This window comes from Bufo bufo, chromosome 2 (genome assembly GCF_905171765.1).
Source record: "Bufo bufo chromosome 2, aBufBuf1.1, whole genome shotgun sequence".
Taxonomy (NCBI): domain Eukaryota; kingdom Metazoa; phylum Chordata; class Amphibia; order Anura; family Bufonidae; genus Bufo; species Bufo bufo.
In genome coordinates this window covers 479,330,241-479,346,569 of record NC_053390.1, presented here as the reverse complement: position 1 = coordinate 479,346,569, position 16,329 = coordinate 479,330,241, and the positions used below count along the sequence as shown (strand labels likewise).

Genomic DNA, 16,329 nt, shown 5'->3' with positions numbered 1-16,329 from the left:
CATTTTGACTTTGACCAATGAGCAAAGTCAGACATGAAAGACAAACATCACTTGGATTTGTCTCCTAGCTTGGGTTTAAAAATACTATTTTTTATTTAAGCAAAAACAAACAATGCAACAGCACTCTGCAAACACAAATAATAAAGTAAATATAATAGTGCCATACTCACTATAGAAAATGTATTAATCCTAATGCTGAATCATAAATGTCAGATTCTTAGCAAATACATTTTGTACAAAATTATTTGTGCCTGTCTGCCACCAGCAAGGCGATCTCTTTCAGACAAGAACCTACACTAAATACTACCTCTGCTGGTGCCATACTGACCTCCATAAAATTTAGGGGATGCAGGTTCCACATGCATGTTGCGCCCACACTATATTTTACCTCTTCTGGTGCCACAATGGCCTCCATTAAATTCAGGGAATGCAGGCTCCTCATATATGCTGATGCCCACTCTGTATTTGGCTGTCAAATATCAGGGTGAGTATTTTTTCCTCAAACTGACATTATTCTGATGTTGACTATGATATCTGACCATGTCCTAAAATGAACACTATACACTCTCATTTACAGCCCAACACAGAATGACATTCTTGTCTAGTGCAAGGGTACCTCCCTGCCTACTGCAGCACTTATTGGATCATCCAGGATGTCTGTCGGCCTGTGAGACAAATAGGTCAAGACCCCCCCCCCCCACCTCTCAGGTTCATGTGAGCATTCTTTTTCTTCTTCTCGCGTGCTACATTTGTAGTAAAATGGCGCTGCGCACATAATGACTTACCATATTTTTCGCCCCATAAGACGCACTTTTCCCCCCAAAAAATGGGGGGGAAATGCCCCTGCGTCTTATGGGTCGAATGCTGACAGTTCAACATCGCTGGATGCGTTGTACTTGCGAGCGGGGGCCGGGGGAGGGACTGGGAGGAGGAGCTGGGGGCCGGGAATAGCTGCGGGGCGGTGCAGTCAGTGTACTATAGCCCCGCCCAGCAGCTCCGGTATAGTAATATAAAATGTCTTATTCAATTAAAATTTATTACATATGCCCCCTCACTCCTAAATTCCTAATAGTACCTTACATCCTATTCCTAATAGGTTCTGTACAATGCCAGCAGGCAGGCCGGGCGGGCGGCATCGTAACTCCCTGATGTCACGTGCCTGCGCCGCCTACTTTATGAATGAAGCAGGCGGTGCAGGCAAGTGACAACAGTGAGTGACGCGCCGGCCGCCCGGCCTGCCTGCCGGCATTGTACAGAACCTATTAGGAATAGGATGTAAGGTACTATTAGGAATTTAGGAGTGAGGGGGCATATGTAATAAATTTTAATTGAATAAGACATTTTATATTTGTATACTGGGGGGGGGGCTGATCCGTGGATGGCACAGTTAAGGGGTGGGGGGGTCTGTGGATGGCACTGTTATGGGGTGGGGGGTCTGTGGATGGCACTGTTATGGGGTGGGGGGTCTGTGGATGGCACATATATAACAGTGCCAGCCACAGATCCCCCCTGTAACAGAGCCATCCACAGATCCCCCCTGTAACAGTGCCAGCCACAGATCTCCACTGTAACAGTGCCAGCCACAGATCCCCCCTGTAACAGTGCCAGCCACAGATCCCCCCTGTAACAGTGCCAGCCACAGATCCCCCCTGTAACAGTGTCCGTCATCCACAGATCCCCCCTGTAACAGTGCCCGTCATCCACAGATCCCCCCTGTAACAGTGTCCGTCATCCACAGATCCCCCCGTAACAGTGTCCGTCATCCACAGATCCCCCCTGTAACAGTGTCCGTCATCCACAGATCCCCCCTGTAACAGTGTCCGTCATCCACAGATCACCCCTGTAACAGTGTCCGTCATCCACAGATCCCCCCATAACAGTGTCCTTCACAGATCCCCAGTAATAGTGCCATCCACAGACCACCATTAGTTCCAAACCCACCAAAAGCACACCTTTTGGTTAAATTTTTTATTTTTTATTTTCCTCCCCAAAAACCTAGGTGCATCTTATGGGCCGGTGCGTCTTATAGGGCGAAAAATACGGTATTCTGCAAGTTAGTAAAATTTCAGCAAAACCAAATTTATATTGTTTTTACTACTTTAAAAAATAATAACTTTAAAAAAATTACTTTCCTTGCATCATCATATTCTGACTCATATACCTAGCTATACTCTATAATATACAGAATATGTAAAAGATAACTACTTTGCTATCTGCCATAAACACCAGAGCAAGCATAGGAGTTTACTGGATACTGGATTATGGATTATTTTTGAGTTTCATTGTACAGACAGAGCATTGCACCTTTGCACGGTTCCTTATTAGATAAATAAATAATGAATACGAGTAATAATAAGACAGACATGGTATTTTTTATTTGTATTTAATGGCTGTTTTAATAAAATATTTTTACAGAGACCAAAAATGTCCAAGTCAGTGCAAAACCTCTTCACATGCACCCAAGAGAAATGTAAAGGAACATTATAGGTAAATAAGGGATAACTGCAGAATCTCTCTTCAAAACAACATGTCATATAGATTTAGACAGCACTCCAACAACAGTTATGATGCTCAGTGAATTTTATTTCATTCCACTGTGCCCGGCTGAAATGAAATGAAATAACATTCACTGAGCATCATAACTGTTGGAGTGCTGTCTAAATCTATATGACATATTCAGTTCTCAAAACCCGGACGTGCACCAAGTTTTGCCAGGCCAAGAAAGAGTGCAGTGGTCAAACATAGTTGAATATTCAAAACAGCATGCCACACTTTATGTCAGAACTTTAATCTTTGTGCAGTATTTGTGTGGGGGAGGAAGTTATAATGCTTCCTGAATAGGATCAGAGATTTGTAATCCCATGAGTGCTAAGATAAATTCTAAGAAAGGACAGAGGTGCTAAATAGCTGGCAGTGTCCTTTATTTTATTTATTTATTTGCGTCGTGCAAGTGGGTGACTGTCCAATTCAAGGAACTGCAACAGGCATGAGGTGGCTGGCATATACCAAGAGCATTGGGGTTTATGGGGGTTGAAAAAATTAATACCCATGCAGCACCATTGCACAGAATAAGACACTGGTACAGGAAGGATCCTATATACATAGCAGGGTGGATGCAGGTAACTTTAATTGTCAGGTCAAGGATGTGTGAATTATTTCATTTGTAGGGAAACATGGTCTCTCAAACAGGTAACCCTCCCACTGCCAGGGAGCTATTAACTGCCCATCAGCCCCCTAACATATGTGCTTATGTGGTCCAGCAGGAAAAACATTAACACAATGGCACATATGAATAAAGCCCTTGGTGTTTGTATTAATGTACACTTTATTCATGTCACTGCCAGAAAGGCACCAGTGAGCAATAGGCAGATCTTGGGGAGCACTGCTGGCAATGACTTGGTTAAAAGTGTATTTCAAAGTGTATTCATACTATTTACAGTGTGGGCCTGGGGTGCAAGGCAGTAAAATAGGGTAATCTTTTTATCCGAGTAATGGAGGTATAAACAAATCATCATTCTAGCTCCCCTCTTCAGGCGAACGAGTGTCAGATTTTAGTTTCACAAATTCTTTGGCCACCTCATCATTGTTCCGTTGTGACAAGATCCTCAAGATGGTCAGTCCTGTTTCATCCATATGAATACGTCGGCCAAGAGGCAGCCAGCAGGCACAACTGCCCCTTTGTGCAAGATCTTTTAGCTGCATAACAGCTGTGCCCACTGTCTGGTCTTCCCGTGCAAAACAGTAATCTTTCACACAGACCTGCAGTTCAAAGCACTCTGGGCTATTCTCATTGCCTAGGGTGCTAAAGGAATAAATAATATGTCATTATCGCCTTATATCACATACAGTATGTACACTATAATAAACTTGAATTCAGTAAATCTAGCTAATCTAGTCTACCTAATGCATAAGAAAATGTTGCAGTGGGCAATCAAGACCCTTAGGCTGTCATCACTAGTGGCAGATTGTGTTGCAGAATATTTTCTGCAAATGAAAATCAGTTCTATTTATCTGAATGGGGCTGTTTTGGTGGCAAGCACATGGATTTCTACAAGCCCCTTCAGATGAATGGAACAGATGAAGAAACATTTGTGTAACAAAATGTGTGAAGTTGCCTTTATTCCACCATATATGATAAGATGCAACTTTATAGCACGATATAAAAAATATAAATGGGAACTCAGGAGATGTTAAAAATTGGAAACACTGGGGGAGATTTATCAAGACTGGCATTTCCATACGCCACTATGGTGACCGCCCCTTTAACCGCCTCCGGACCGCCTAACGCAGGATCGCGTTCCGGAGACGGCAGCCCTGCACACAGTCACGCATATATGCGTCATCTCGCGAGACGCGAGATTTCGCTCAAAGCCGGCCCGCGCATGCGCATCGCGGGCCGGCAAAAGTTAAAGAATTATTTTGTCACCAGCCTGCCAGCCAATGATCGTGGCTGGCAGGCTGGCGATTTTCAAAAAATCAAATCAAAGCCAGATAACACATTATATTTGTAATGATGTGTTAAATGGCTTGTCTGCTCCTCTGCTGGTCCTTTTCGTCGGTTGGTTCCAGCAGAGGAGCAGACATCACAGTGAGTAGCCACCAAACACTACACTTAGCCCCAGATCACCCCCCATCACCCCAATTAACCCATTGATCACCCCTGTCAATCACCTAGTGAAAGGAAAAAAGTGATCAGTGTAAACTGTCCACTTTTTTTTTTCACTGGTATTGACTGATAGGTTTTAGGATAGTTTAGGCCCCTTGGTTATGTAGTTTAGCGTCAGTTAGCGCCCAGCCCACCGCACCGCAGTCACTGATTCGCTGATTAGCGTATCGCTAATCAGCATTTGTACTTTTATAGTATCTGTAAGTGATCAAAACTGATCACAGTCAGGTCTATAATTGTATTAGTGTCTCCTTAGCTCGCCCTCCATCCAAAACGCAGTGTTTGCCCGATCAGGCCTGATCGGTCGCCCACACGTGCGTTCACCCACACCCGCCCCGCCGCAGTGACAAAAAATATATATTTTTTTTATCACTGCACAATCACTTTCCAAGCGCTGCAGCGATAAAAAAAAATCTGTTTTGATATTTTTTATCAATCGCAGCGGCCTCCTGTACTTCACTAGCCTCCCCTTTGTAAGACAGGCTTGCTTTTTTTCTTGGGTAGTCTCAGGGAATACGCCTAAATTTAGTAGTCCAAATGTCAAACAGGGGGTATTCTTCTGAAGAGGCCTACAGGATTCTGACCCAGTCGGATGAGGAATGGGAACCCTCATCTGACGAATCTAGCGGGTCAGAATATGAACCTGTAGAAAGCAGTGGCAGTCTGATCCAAAGTTCGGACAAGGAGGTTGAGGTCCCTGATAGCACCAGGCGTACCCGGCCCCGTGTCGCTAGACCACAGGTTGCGCGGGATCTGCTTCAAGAGCAGCAGAGTGGGGCTGGCGCTGTCGGATCACGTGGTGAGGCATACACCAGCAGCGCAGCCCTCCCTGGACCTAGTACCAGCACTGCCGTACAACATGGTGAAGTGGCGAGCACCAGAAGGGCAGTTGAAGCTGGTACGGTGGCACGTTCAGTAGTTACCCCGTCGCAGCCACCGCACAGACAGGCCCGTAGACCCCCTAGAGTCCCTGAGGTGCTGGCAAATCCTGATTGGCAGTCACCAACTTCAGCCGCACTATTAGTTCCCCCTTTCACCGCCCAGTCTGGAGTTCGGGTTGAGACAGCTCAGATCGGTTCGGCACTGGGATTTTTTGAGCTGTTCTTGACTGCGGAGCTCTTGGACTTAGTCGTGGCAGAAACAAATCGGTATGCCACTCAATTTATATCCGCCAACCCGGGAAGCTTTTATGCCCAGCCTTTCCGGTGGAAACCAGTCCAAGTTTCCAAAATTAAAATTTTTCTGGGCTTTCTCCTCAACATGGGTCTAACCAAAAAGCATGAATTGCGGTCATATTGGTCCACGAACCCGATTCATCACATGCCCATGTTCTCTGCTGCTATGTCCAGGGCACGATTTGAGGCCATCCTGCGTTTCCTGCACTTTAGCGACAACACCACCTCCCGTCCCAGAGGCCACCCAGCTTTTGACCGGCTCCACAAAATTCGGCCCCTCATAGACCAGTTCAACCAGAAATTTGCAGATTTGTATACCCCAGAGCAAAACATCTGCGTAGACGAGTCCCTAATACATTTTACCTGGCGCCTTGGCTTCAAACAATACATCCCAAGCAAGCGCGCCCGGTATGGGGTCAAATTGTATAAGCTCTGTGAAAGGGCCACAGGCTATACCCACAAATTTCGGATCTATGAGGGAAAAGATCAGACCCTGGAGCCGGTCGGTTGCCCTGACTACCTGGGGAGCAGTGGGAAGACAGTCTGGGACTTGGTGTCACCCTTATTTGGCAAGGGGTACCATCTTTATGTGGACAATTTTTACACAAGTGTGCCCCTCTTCAGGCATTTGTTCCTAGAACAGATTGGCTGCTGTGGCACCGCGCGAACTAGTCGCGTGGGCTTCCCCCAACGGCTCGTTACCACCCGTCTTGCAAGGGGGGAGAGGGCTGCCTTGTGTAACAAAGAACTGCTCGCGGTGAAATGGAGAGACAAGCGTGACGTTTACATGCTCTCCTCCATTTACGCAGACACGACAATACAAATTGAGCGAGCAACCCGTGTCATTGAAAAGCCCCTCTGTGTCCACGACTATAATTTGCTCATGGGAGGGGTGGACTTCAATGACCAGATGTTGTCTCCGTATTTAGTTTCCCGACGCACCAGACGCTGGTATAAGAAGGTGTCTGTATATTTAATTCAATTGGCTGCATATAATAGTTTTGTTCTCTACAGTAAGGCTGGGAGAACACGATCCTTCCTCAAATTTCAGGAAGAGATCATCGAGAACCTCCTGCATCCAGAAGGTTCCGTGGCTCCATCCACCAGTGTAGTTTGCCGTCTACACGAGCGACATTTCCCCAGTGTCGTTCCTGGTACCTCAACCCAACCGTCACCCCGAAAAAGATGTCGTGTCTGTAGCAGGAGTGGAATAAGGCGTGACACCCGCTATTTCTGTCCTGACTGTCCTGACCACCCTGCCCTATGCTTTGGAGAGTGTTTCCGGAAGTATCACACACAGGTACACCTAGCATAGGGATTGCATCTCACAGGACAGGCACACAGGGCTATTAGGGCCCTTTCTCTCACAGCTGCTGCAAACCTCTCCTTTCACCTGGGATAAAGTGCATAATGTACTTCGCCACATCTTTGGGCGATTTGCGCTTTGCACATTGTCCCATGGGGAAGGAGAGGTTTGTCCTATAAAAGGTATAAAAAAAACAAACAAAAAAACCCCACCAGTAAGCAAAAAAGTTAACTTTCAGTTCAAAAAGTTTAAAAAAGTTTATATGTTCTGTTCAAAAGTTATTATAAAGTTAATAAAATTTATTGTGTTGCGGCCTGGTTTTTTCTTTTTTGTTTTGTTTTTGTTACCTTCCAGGTGGACCAACCGATCGACTAGCTGCAGCACTGATGTGCATTTTGACACAAGTCGGTGTATGCGGCGCTGCAAGACGAGATTTCTCCTCTGCAGTAAAAGATACGTTTGCCGAGGCATATGAGCTGAGGAGGCGGCGGTGTTCATATGCTTTGGCAAACACTTTGTATATATAAAAAAAAAAAAAAAAAAATCCCAGGGAATGATTTATTCATCCACATTGATTGATGTGAATGGAGAAATCTGGTTTGCCAGGGCATACGGGCTAAGTGGGTATGGATGTTGGGCGGAGCTCCTATGTCCTGGCAGACGCCTTTCCCCTCCTTTTTTTTTGGGCAGAGATTTTTTCATCCACATTGATCGATGCGAATGAAGAAATCTGTGCCATCCATTTTTTCTTTCAGCCCAGAGGCTGAACGAAAAAAAAAAAATCTCATTACCCGTATGCTCAATATAAGGAGAATAGCAGAAACTCCTAATGCTGGCCATACATGTAATGATTGCGGAGACCCTCAAATGCCAGGGCAGTACAAACACCCCACAAATAACACCATTTTGGAAAGAAGACACCCCAAGGTATTCGCTGAGGGGCATATTGAGTCCATGAAAGATTGAAATTTTTGTCTCAAGTTAGCGGAAAGGGAGACTTTGTGAGAAAAAAAACCCAAAAAATCAATTTCCGCTAACTTGTGGCCAAAAATTTTTTTCTATGAACTCGCCATGCCCCTCATTGAATACCTTGGGGTGTCTTCTTTCCAAAATGGGGTCACATGTGGGGTATTTATACTGCCCTGGCTTTTTAGGGGCCCTAAAGCGTGAGAAGAAGTCTGGGATCCAATTGTCTAAAAATGCCCTCCTAAAAGGAATTTGGGCACCTTTGCGCATCTAGGCTGCAAAAAAGTGTCACACATGTGGTATCGCCGTACTCAGGAGAAGTTGGGGAATGTGTTTTGGGGTGTCATTTTACATATACCCATGCTGGGTGAGAGAAATATCTTGGTCAAATGCCAACTTTGTATAAAAAAATGGGAAAAGTTGTCTTTTGCCGAGATATTTCTCTCACCCAGCATGAGTATATGTAAAATGACACCCCAAAACACATTGCCCAACTTCTCCTGAGTACGGCGATACCACATGTGTGACACTTTTTTGCAGCCTAGGTGGGCAAAGGGGCCCACATTCCAAAGAGCATCTTTAGGATTTCACCGGCCATTTTTTACAGATTTTGATTTCAAACTACTTCGCACGCATTTGGGCCCCTAAAATGCCAGGGCAGTATAACTACCCCACAAGTGACTCCATTTTGTAAAGAAGACAGCCCAAGGTATTTTGTGATGGGCATAGTGAGTTCATGGAAGTTTTTATTTTTTGTCACAAGTTAGTGGAATATGAGACTTTGTAAGAAAAAAAAAAATAATCATCATTTTCCGCTAACTTGTGACAAAAAATAAAAAGTTCTATGAACTCACAATGCCCATCAGCGAATACCTTAGGGTGTCTACTTTCCGAAATGGGGTCATTTGTGGGGTGTTTGTACTGTCTGGCCATTGTAGAACCTCAGGAAACAGGACAGGTGCTCAGAAAGTCAGAGCTGCTTCAAAAAGCGGAAATTCACATTTTTGTACCATAGTTTGTAAACGCTATAACTTTTACCCAAACCATTTTTTTTTTACCCAAACATTTTTTTTTTATCAAAGACATGTAGAAAAATAAATTTAGAGAAAAATTTATATATGGATGTCGTTTTTTTTTGCAAAATTTTACAACTGATAGGGAAAAATGTCATTTTTTTGCAAAAAAAATAGTTAAATTTCGATTAATAACAAAAAAAGTAAAAATGTCAGCAGCAATGAAATACCACCAAATGAAAGCTCTATTAGTGAGAAGAAAAGGAGGTAAAATTCATTTGGGTGGTAAGTTGCATGACCGAGCAATAAACGGTGAAAGTAGTGTAGTGCAGAAGTGTAAAAAGTGGCCTGGTCATTAAGGGTGTTTAAGCTATGGGGGCTGAGGTGGTTAACAGTGATTTTCACGGTGGCCGCCCCTTTAACAGTGACCACCCCTTTAACAGTGACTTTCACGGTGGCCGCCCCTTTAACGTTGACCGCCACTTTAACAATGACTTTCACAGTAACTGCCCCTTTAAGAGTGACCACCCTTTTAACAGTGACCTCCACGGTGAACACCCCTTTAACAGTGACTTTCACAGTGGCTGCCCCTTTAACAGTAACCACCCCTTTAACAGTGACTTTCACAGTGACCACCCCTTTAACACTAACGGCCCCTTTAACAGTGACTTTAATAATGACCACCCCTTTAACAGATACTTTCACAGTGACCACCCCTTTAACAGTAACTTTCACAGTGACCGCCCCTTTAACAGTGACTTTTACAGTGACCGCCCCTTTAACCACCTCAGGACCGCTGTACGCAGATTCGCGTTCCGGAGGTGGCAGCGCTGCGCACAGACACGCATATACGCGTCATCTCGCGAGACGCGAGATTTCGCTCCAAGTCGGCCCGCGCATGCGCATCGCGGGCCGGCAAAATTCAAAGAACAAGTTCGTCACCAGCCTGCCAGCAACGATCATTGGCTGGCAGGCTGGCGATTTTCAAAAAATCCAATCAAAAGTCATATAACAGATCATATTAGTAAATATGATCTGTTATATGGCTTGTCTGCTCCTGTGCTGGTCCTTTTCGTCGGTTGGATCCAGCACAGGAGCAGACTGAACTGTGAGTACACCAAACACTACACCTTAGCCCCAGATCACCCCCCCTGCACCCCAATTAACCATTTAATCACCCCTTTGATCGCCCCTGTCATTTACTAGTGAAAGGAAAAAAAGTGATCAGTGTAAACTGTCACTTTTTTTTTTCACTGGTATTGGCTGTTAGGTTTTAGGGATAGTTTAGGCCCCTTGGTTAGGTAGTTAGCGTCAGTTAGCGCCCACCCCACCGCACCGCAGTCACTTTTATTCGCTGAATAGCGTATCGCTAATCAGCATTTGTACTTTTATAGTATCTGTAAGTGATCAAAACTGATCACGGTCAGATCTATAATAGTATTAGTGTCACTTTAGTTCGCCCTCCACCCAAAACGCAGTGTTTGCCCGATCAGGCCTGATCGGTCGCCCACACGTGCGTTCACCCACGCCCGCCCCACCGCAGTGACAAAAAATATATATTTTTTGATCACTGCACATTCATTTTACACGCACTGCGGCGATAAAAAAAATCAGTTTTGATATTTTTTATCAACCGCAGCGGCCTCCGGTATTTCGCTAGCCTCCCCTTTGTAAGACAGGCTTGCTTTTTTTCTTGGGTAGTCTCAGGGAATACCCCTAAATTTAGTAGTCCAAATGTCAAACAGGGAGTATTCTTCTGAAGAGGCCTACAGGATTCTGACCCAGTCGGATGAGGAGTGGGAACCCTCATCTGACGAATCTAGCGGGTCAGAATATGAACCTGTAGAAAGCAGTGGCTCTCTGACCCAAAGTTCGGACGAGGAGGTTGAGGTCCCTGGCAGCACCAGGCGTACCCGGCCCCGTGTCGCTAGACCACAGGTTATGCAGGATCCGCTTCAAGAGCAGCAGAGTGGGGCTGTCGCTGCCGGATCACGTGGTGAGGCATACACCAGCAGCGCAGCCCTCCCTGGACCTAGTACCAGCACTGCCGTACAACATGGTGACGTGGCGAGCACCAGAAGGGCAGTTGAAGCTGGTACGGTGGCACGTGCACTAGTTACCCCGTCGCAGCCACCGCACAGACAGGCCCGTAGAGCCCCTAGAATCCCTGAGGTGCTGGCAAACCCTGATTGGCAGTCACCAACTTCAGCCGCACTATTAGTTCCCCCTTTCACCGCCCAGTCTGGAGTTCGGGTTGAGACAGCTCAAATCGGTTCGGCCCTGGGATTTTTTGAGCTGTTCTTGACTGCGGAGCTCTTGGACTTAGTCGTGGCAGAGACAAACCGGTATGCCACACAATTTATATCCGCCAACCCGGGAAGCTTTTATGCCCAGCCTTTCCGGTGGAAACCAGTCCAAGTTTCCGAACTTAAAATTTTTTTGGGCCTTCTCCTCAACATGGGCCTGACAAAAAAGCATGAATTGCGGTCATATTGGTCCACGCACCCGATTCATCACATGCCCATGTTCTCTGCTGCTATGTCCAGGGCACGATTTGAGGCCATGCTCCGTTTCCTGCATTTTAGCGACAACACCACCTCCCGTCCCAGAGGCCACCCAGCTTTTGACCGGCTCCACAAAATTCGGCCCCTCATAGACCATTTCAACCAGAAATTTGCAGATTTGTATACCCCCGAGCAAAACATCTGCGTAGACGAGTCCCTAATACATTTTACCGGGCGCCTTGGCTTCAAACAGTACATCCCAAGCAAGCGTGCCCGGTATGGGGTCAAATTGTATAAGCTCTGTGAAAGGGCCACAGGCTATACCCACAAATTTCGGATCTATGAGGGAAAAGATCAGACCCTGGAGCCGGTCGGTTGCCCTGACTACCTGGGGAGCAGTGGGAAGACAGTCTGGGACTTGGTGTCACCCTTATTCGGCAAGGGGTACCATCTTTATATGGACAATTCTTACACAAGTGTGGCCCTCTTTAGGCATTTGTTTCTAGAACGGATTTGCGCCTGTGGCACCGCGCGAACTAGTCGCGTGGGCTTCCCCCAACGGCTTGTAACCACCCGTCTTGCAAGGGGGGAGAGGGCTGCCTTGTGTAACGAAGAACTGCTCGCGGTGAAATGGAGAGACAAGCGTGACGTTTACATGCTCTCCTCCATTCACGCAGACACGACAATCCAAATTGAGCGAGCAACCCGTGTCATTGAAAAGCCCCTCTGTGTCCACGACTATAATGCGCTCATGGGAGGGGTGGACTTCAATGACCAGATGTTGTCTCCGTATTTAGTTTCCCGCAGAACCAGACGCTGGTATAAGAAGGTGTCTGTATATTTAATTCAATTGGCGCTGTACAATAGTTTTGTTCTCTACAGTAAGGCTGGGAGAACACGATCTTTCCTCAAATTCCAGGAAGAGATCATCGAGAACCTCCTTTACCCAGGAGGTTCCGTGGCCCCATCCACCAGTGTAGTTAGCCGTCTACACGAGCGACATTTCCCCAGTGTCGTTCCTGGTACCTCAACCCAACCGTCACCCCGAAAAAGATGTCGTGTCTGTAGCAGGAGTGGAATAAGGCGTGACACCCGCTATTTCTGTCCTGACTACCCTGCCCTATGTTTTGGTGAGTGTTTACGGAAGTACCACACACAGGTACACCTAGCATGGGGATTGCATCTCACAGGACAGGCACACAGGGCTATTAGGGCCCTTTTACTCTCAGCTGCTGCAAACCTCTCCTTTCACCTGGGATAAAGTGCATAACGTACTTCGCCACATCTTTGGGCGATTTGCGCTTTGCACATTGTCCCATGGGGAAGGAGAGGTTTGTTCTATAAAGGTAAAAAAAACTAAACAAAAAAAAAATTACCGGTAAGTAAAAAAGTTAAAAAAAGTTAATATGTTCTGTTCTAAAGTTAATAAAGTTATTGCTTTGCGGCCTGGTTTTTTCTTTTTTGTTTTGTTTTTTTTACCTTCCAGGTGGACCAACCGATCGACCAGCTGCAGCACTGATGTGCATTCGGACAGAAGCATTGCGCTGCTGTCAGATTACACGCAAGTCGGTGTATGCGGCGCTGCAAGACGAGATTTCTCCTCTGCAGTAAAAGATATGTTTGCCGAGGCATATGAGCTGAGGAGGTGGCGGTGTTCATATACTTTGGCAAACACTTTGTATATATAAAAAAAAAAATCCCGGCAATGATTTATTCATCCACATCGATTGATGTGAATGGAGAAATCTGGTTTGCCAGGGCATACGAGCTGAAGTGGGTATGGATGTTGGGCGGAGCTCCTATGTCCTGGCAGACGCCTTTCCCCTCCTTTTTCTTTTTTTGGCAGAGATTTTTTCATCCACATTGATCGATGCGAATGAAGAAATCTGTGCCGTTCATTTTTTTCTTTCAGCCCAGAGGCTGAACGGAAAAAAAAAATCTCATTACCCGTATGCTCAATATAAGGAGAATAGCAGAAACTCCTAATGCTGGGCATACATGTAATGATTGCGGAGACCCTCAAATGCCAGGAGAGTACAAACACCCCACAAATAACACCATTTTGGAAAGAAGACACCCCAAGGTATTCGCTGAGGGGCATATTGAGTCCATGAAAGATTGAAATTTTTGTCCCAAGTTAGCGGAAAGGGAGACTTTGTGAGAACAAAATAAAAAAAATCAATTTCCGCTAACTTGTGCCAAATTTTTTTTTTTTCAATGAACTCGCCATGCCCCTCATTGAATACCTTGGGGTGTCTTCTTTCCAAAATGGGGTCACATGTGGGGTATTTATACTGCCCTGGCATTTTAGGGGCCCCAAAGCGTGAGAAGAAGTCTGGTATCCAAATGTCTAAAAATGCCCTCCTAAAAGGAATTTGGGCCCCTTTGCCCACCTAGGCTGCAAAAAAGTGTCACACATCTGGTATCTCTGTATTCAGGAGAAGTTGAGGAATGTGTTTTGGGGTGTCTTTTTACATATACCCATGCTGGGTGAGAGAAATATCTTGGTCAAATGCCAACTTTGTATAAAAAAATGGGAAAAGTTGTCTTTTGCCAAGATATTTCTCTCACCCAGCATGGGTATATGTAAAATGACACCACAAAACACATTCCCCACCTTCTCCTGAGTACGGAGATACCAGATGTGTGACACTTTTTTGCAGCCTAGGTGGGCAAAGGGGCCCACATTCCAAAGAGCACCTTTCGGATTTCACAGGTCATTTACCTACTTACCACACATTAGGGCCCCTGGAAAATGCCAGGGCAGTATAACTACCCCACAAGTGACCCCATTTTGGAAAGAAGACACCCCAAGGTATTCCGTGAGGGGCATGGCAAGTTCCTAGAATTTTTTATTTTTTGTCAGAAGTTAGTGGAAAATGATGATTTTTTTTTTTTTTTTTCATACAAAGTCTCATATTCCACTAACTTGTGACAAAAAATAAAAACTTCCATGAACTCACTATGCCCATCAGCGAATACCTTGGGGTCTCTTCTTTCCAAAATGGGGTCACTTGTGGGGTAGTTATACTGCCCTGGCATTCTAGGGGCCCAAATGTGTGGTAAGGAGTTTGAAATCAAATTCTGTAAAAAATGACCTGTGAAATCCGAAAGGTGCTCTTTGGAATATGGGCCCCTTTGCCCACCTAGGCTGCAAAAAAGTGTCACACATCTGGTATCTCCGTACTCAGGAGAAGGTGGGGAATGTGTTTTGGGGTGTCATTTTACATATACCCATGCTGGGTGGGAGAAATATCTTGGCAAAAGACAACTTTTCCCATTTTTTTATACAAAGTTGGCATTTGACCAAGATATTTATCTCACCCAGCATGGGTATATGTAAAAAGACACCCCAAAACACATTCCTCAACTTCTCCTAAATACAGAGATACCAGATGTGTGACACTTTTTTGCAGCCTAGGTGGGCAAAGGGGCCCACATTCCAAAGAGCACCTTTCGGATTTTACAGGTCATTTTTTACTGAATTTGATTTCAAACTCCTTACCACACATTTGGGCCCCTAGAATGCCAGGGTAGTATAACTACCCCACAAGTGACCCCATTTTGGAAAGAAGAGACCCCAAGGTATTCGCTGATGGGCATAGTGAGTTCATGGAAGTTTTTATTTTTTGGCACAAGTTAGTGGAATATGAGACTTTGTATGAAAAAAAAAAAAAAAAAAAATCATCATTTTCCACTAACTTGTGACAAAAAATAAAAAATTCTAGGAACTCGCCATGCCCCTCACGGAATACCTTGGGGTGTCTTCTTTCCAAAATGGGGTCACTTGTGGGGTAGTTATACTGCCCTGGCATTCTAGGGGCCCAAATGTGTGGTAAGGAGTTTGAAATCAAATTCTGTAAAAAATGACCTGTGAAATCCGAAAGGTGCTCTTTGGAATATGGGCCCCTTTGCCCACCTAGGCTGCAAAAAAGTGTCACACATCTGGTATCTCTGTATTCAGGAGAAGTTGAGGAATGTGTTTTGGGGTGTCTTTTTACATATACCCATGCTGGGTGAGATAAATATCTTGGTCAAATGCCAACTTTGTATAAAAAAATGGGAAGTTGTCTTTTGCCAAGATATTTCTCTCACCCAGCATGGGTATATGTAAAATGACACCCCAAAACACATTCCCCACCTTCTCCTGAGTACGGAGATACCAGATGTGTGACACTTTTTTGCAGCCTAGGTGGGCAAAGGGGCCCATATTCCAAAGAGCACCTTTCGGATTTCACAGGTCATTTTTTACAGAATTTGATTTCAAACTCCTTACCACACATTTGGGCCCCTAGAATGCCAGGGCAGTATAACTACCCCACAAGTGACCCCATTTTGGAAAGAAGACACCCCAAGGTATTCCGTGAGGGGCATGGCGAGTTCCTAGAATTTTTTATTTTTTGTCACAAGTTAGTGGAAAATGATGATTTTTTTTTTTTTTTTTTTTTAATACAAAGTCTCATATTCCACTAATTTGTGACAAAAAATAAAAACTTCAATGAACTCACTATGCCCATCAGCGAATACCTTGGGGTCTCTTCTTTCCAAAATGGGGTCACTTGTGGGGTAGTTATACTGCCCTGGCATTCTAGGGGCCCAAATGTGTGGTAAGGAGTTTGAAATCAAGTTCTGTAAAAAATGACCTGTGAAATCCGAAAGGTGCTCTTTGGAATGTGTGCCCCTTTGCCCTCCTAGGCTG

At 45.2% G+C, this 16,329-nt stretch overlaps 1 protein-coding gene across 1 annotated transcript in view; it reads right to left on the bottom strand.

Moving 5' to 3' along the window:
• Nucleotides 1-2,519: 2,519 nt before the first annotated feature.
• The window catches only part of LOC120990939 (protein unc-13 homolog A-like), a 2,175,961-nt gene continuing 2,162,151 nt past the window's right edge, over nt 2,520-16,329 (bottom strand). Inside the window, exon 45 of the mRNA XM_040419831.1 lies at nt 2,520-3,802. Within this exon, the coding sequence (XP_040275765.1) occupies nt 3,517-3,802 (286 nt within the window). The 3' untranslated portion in view covers nt 2,520-3,516. The remainder of the gene's footprint in view (nt 3,803-16,329) is intronic.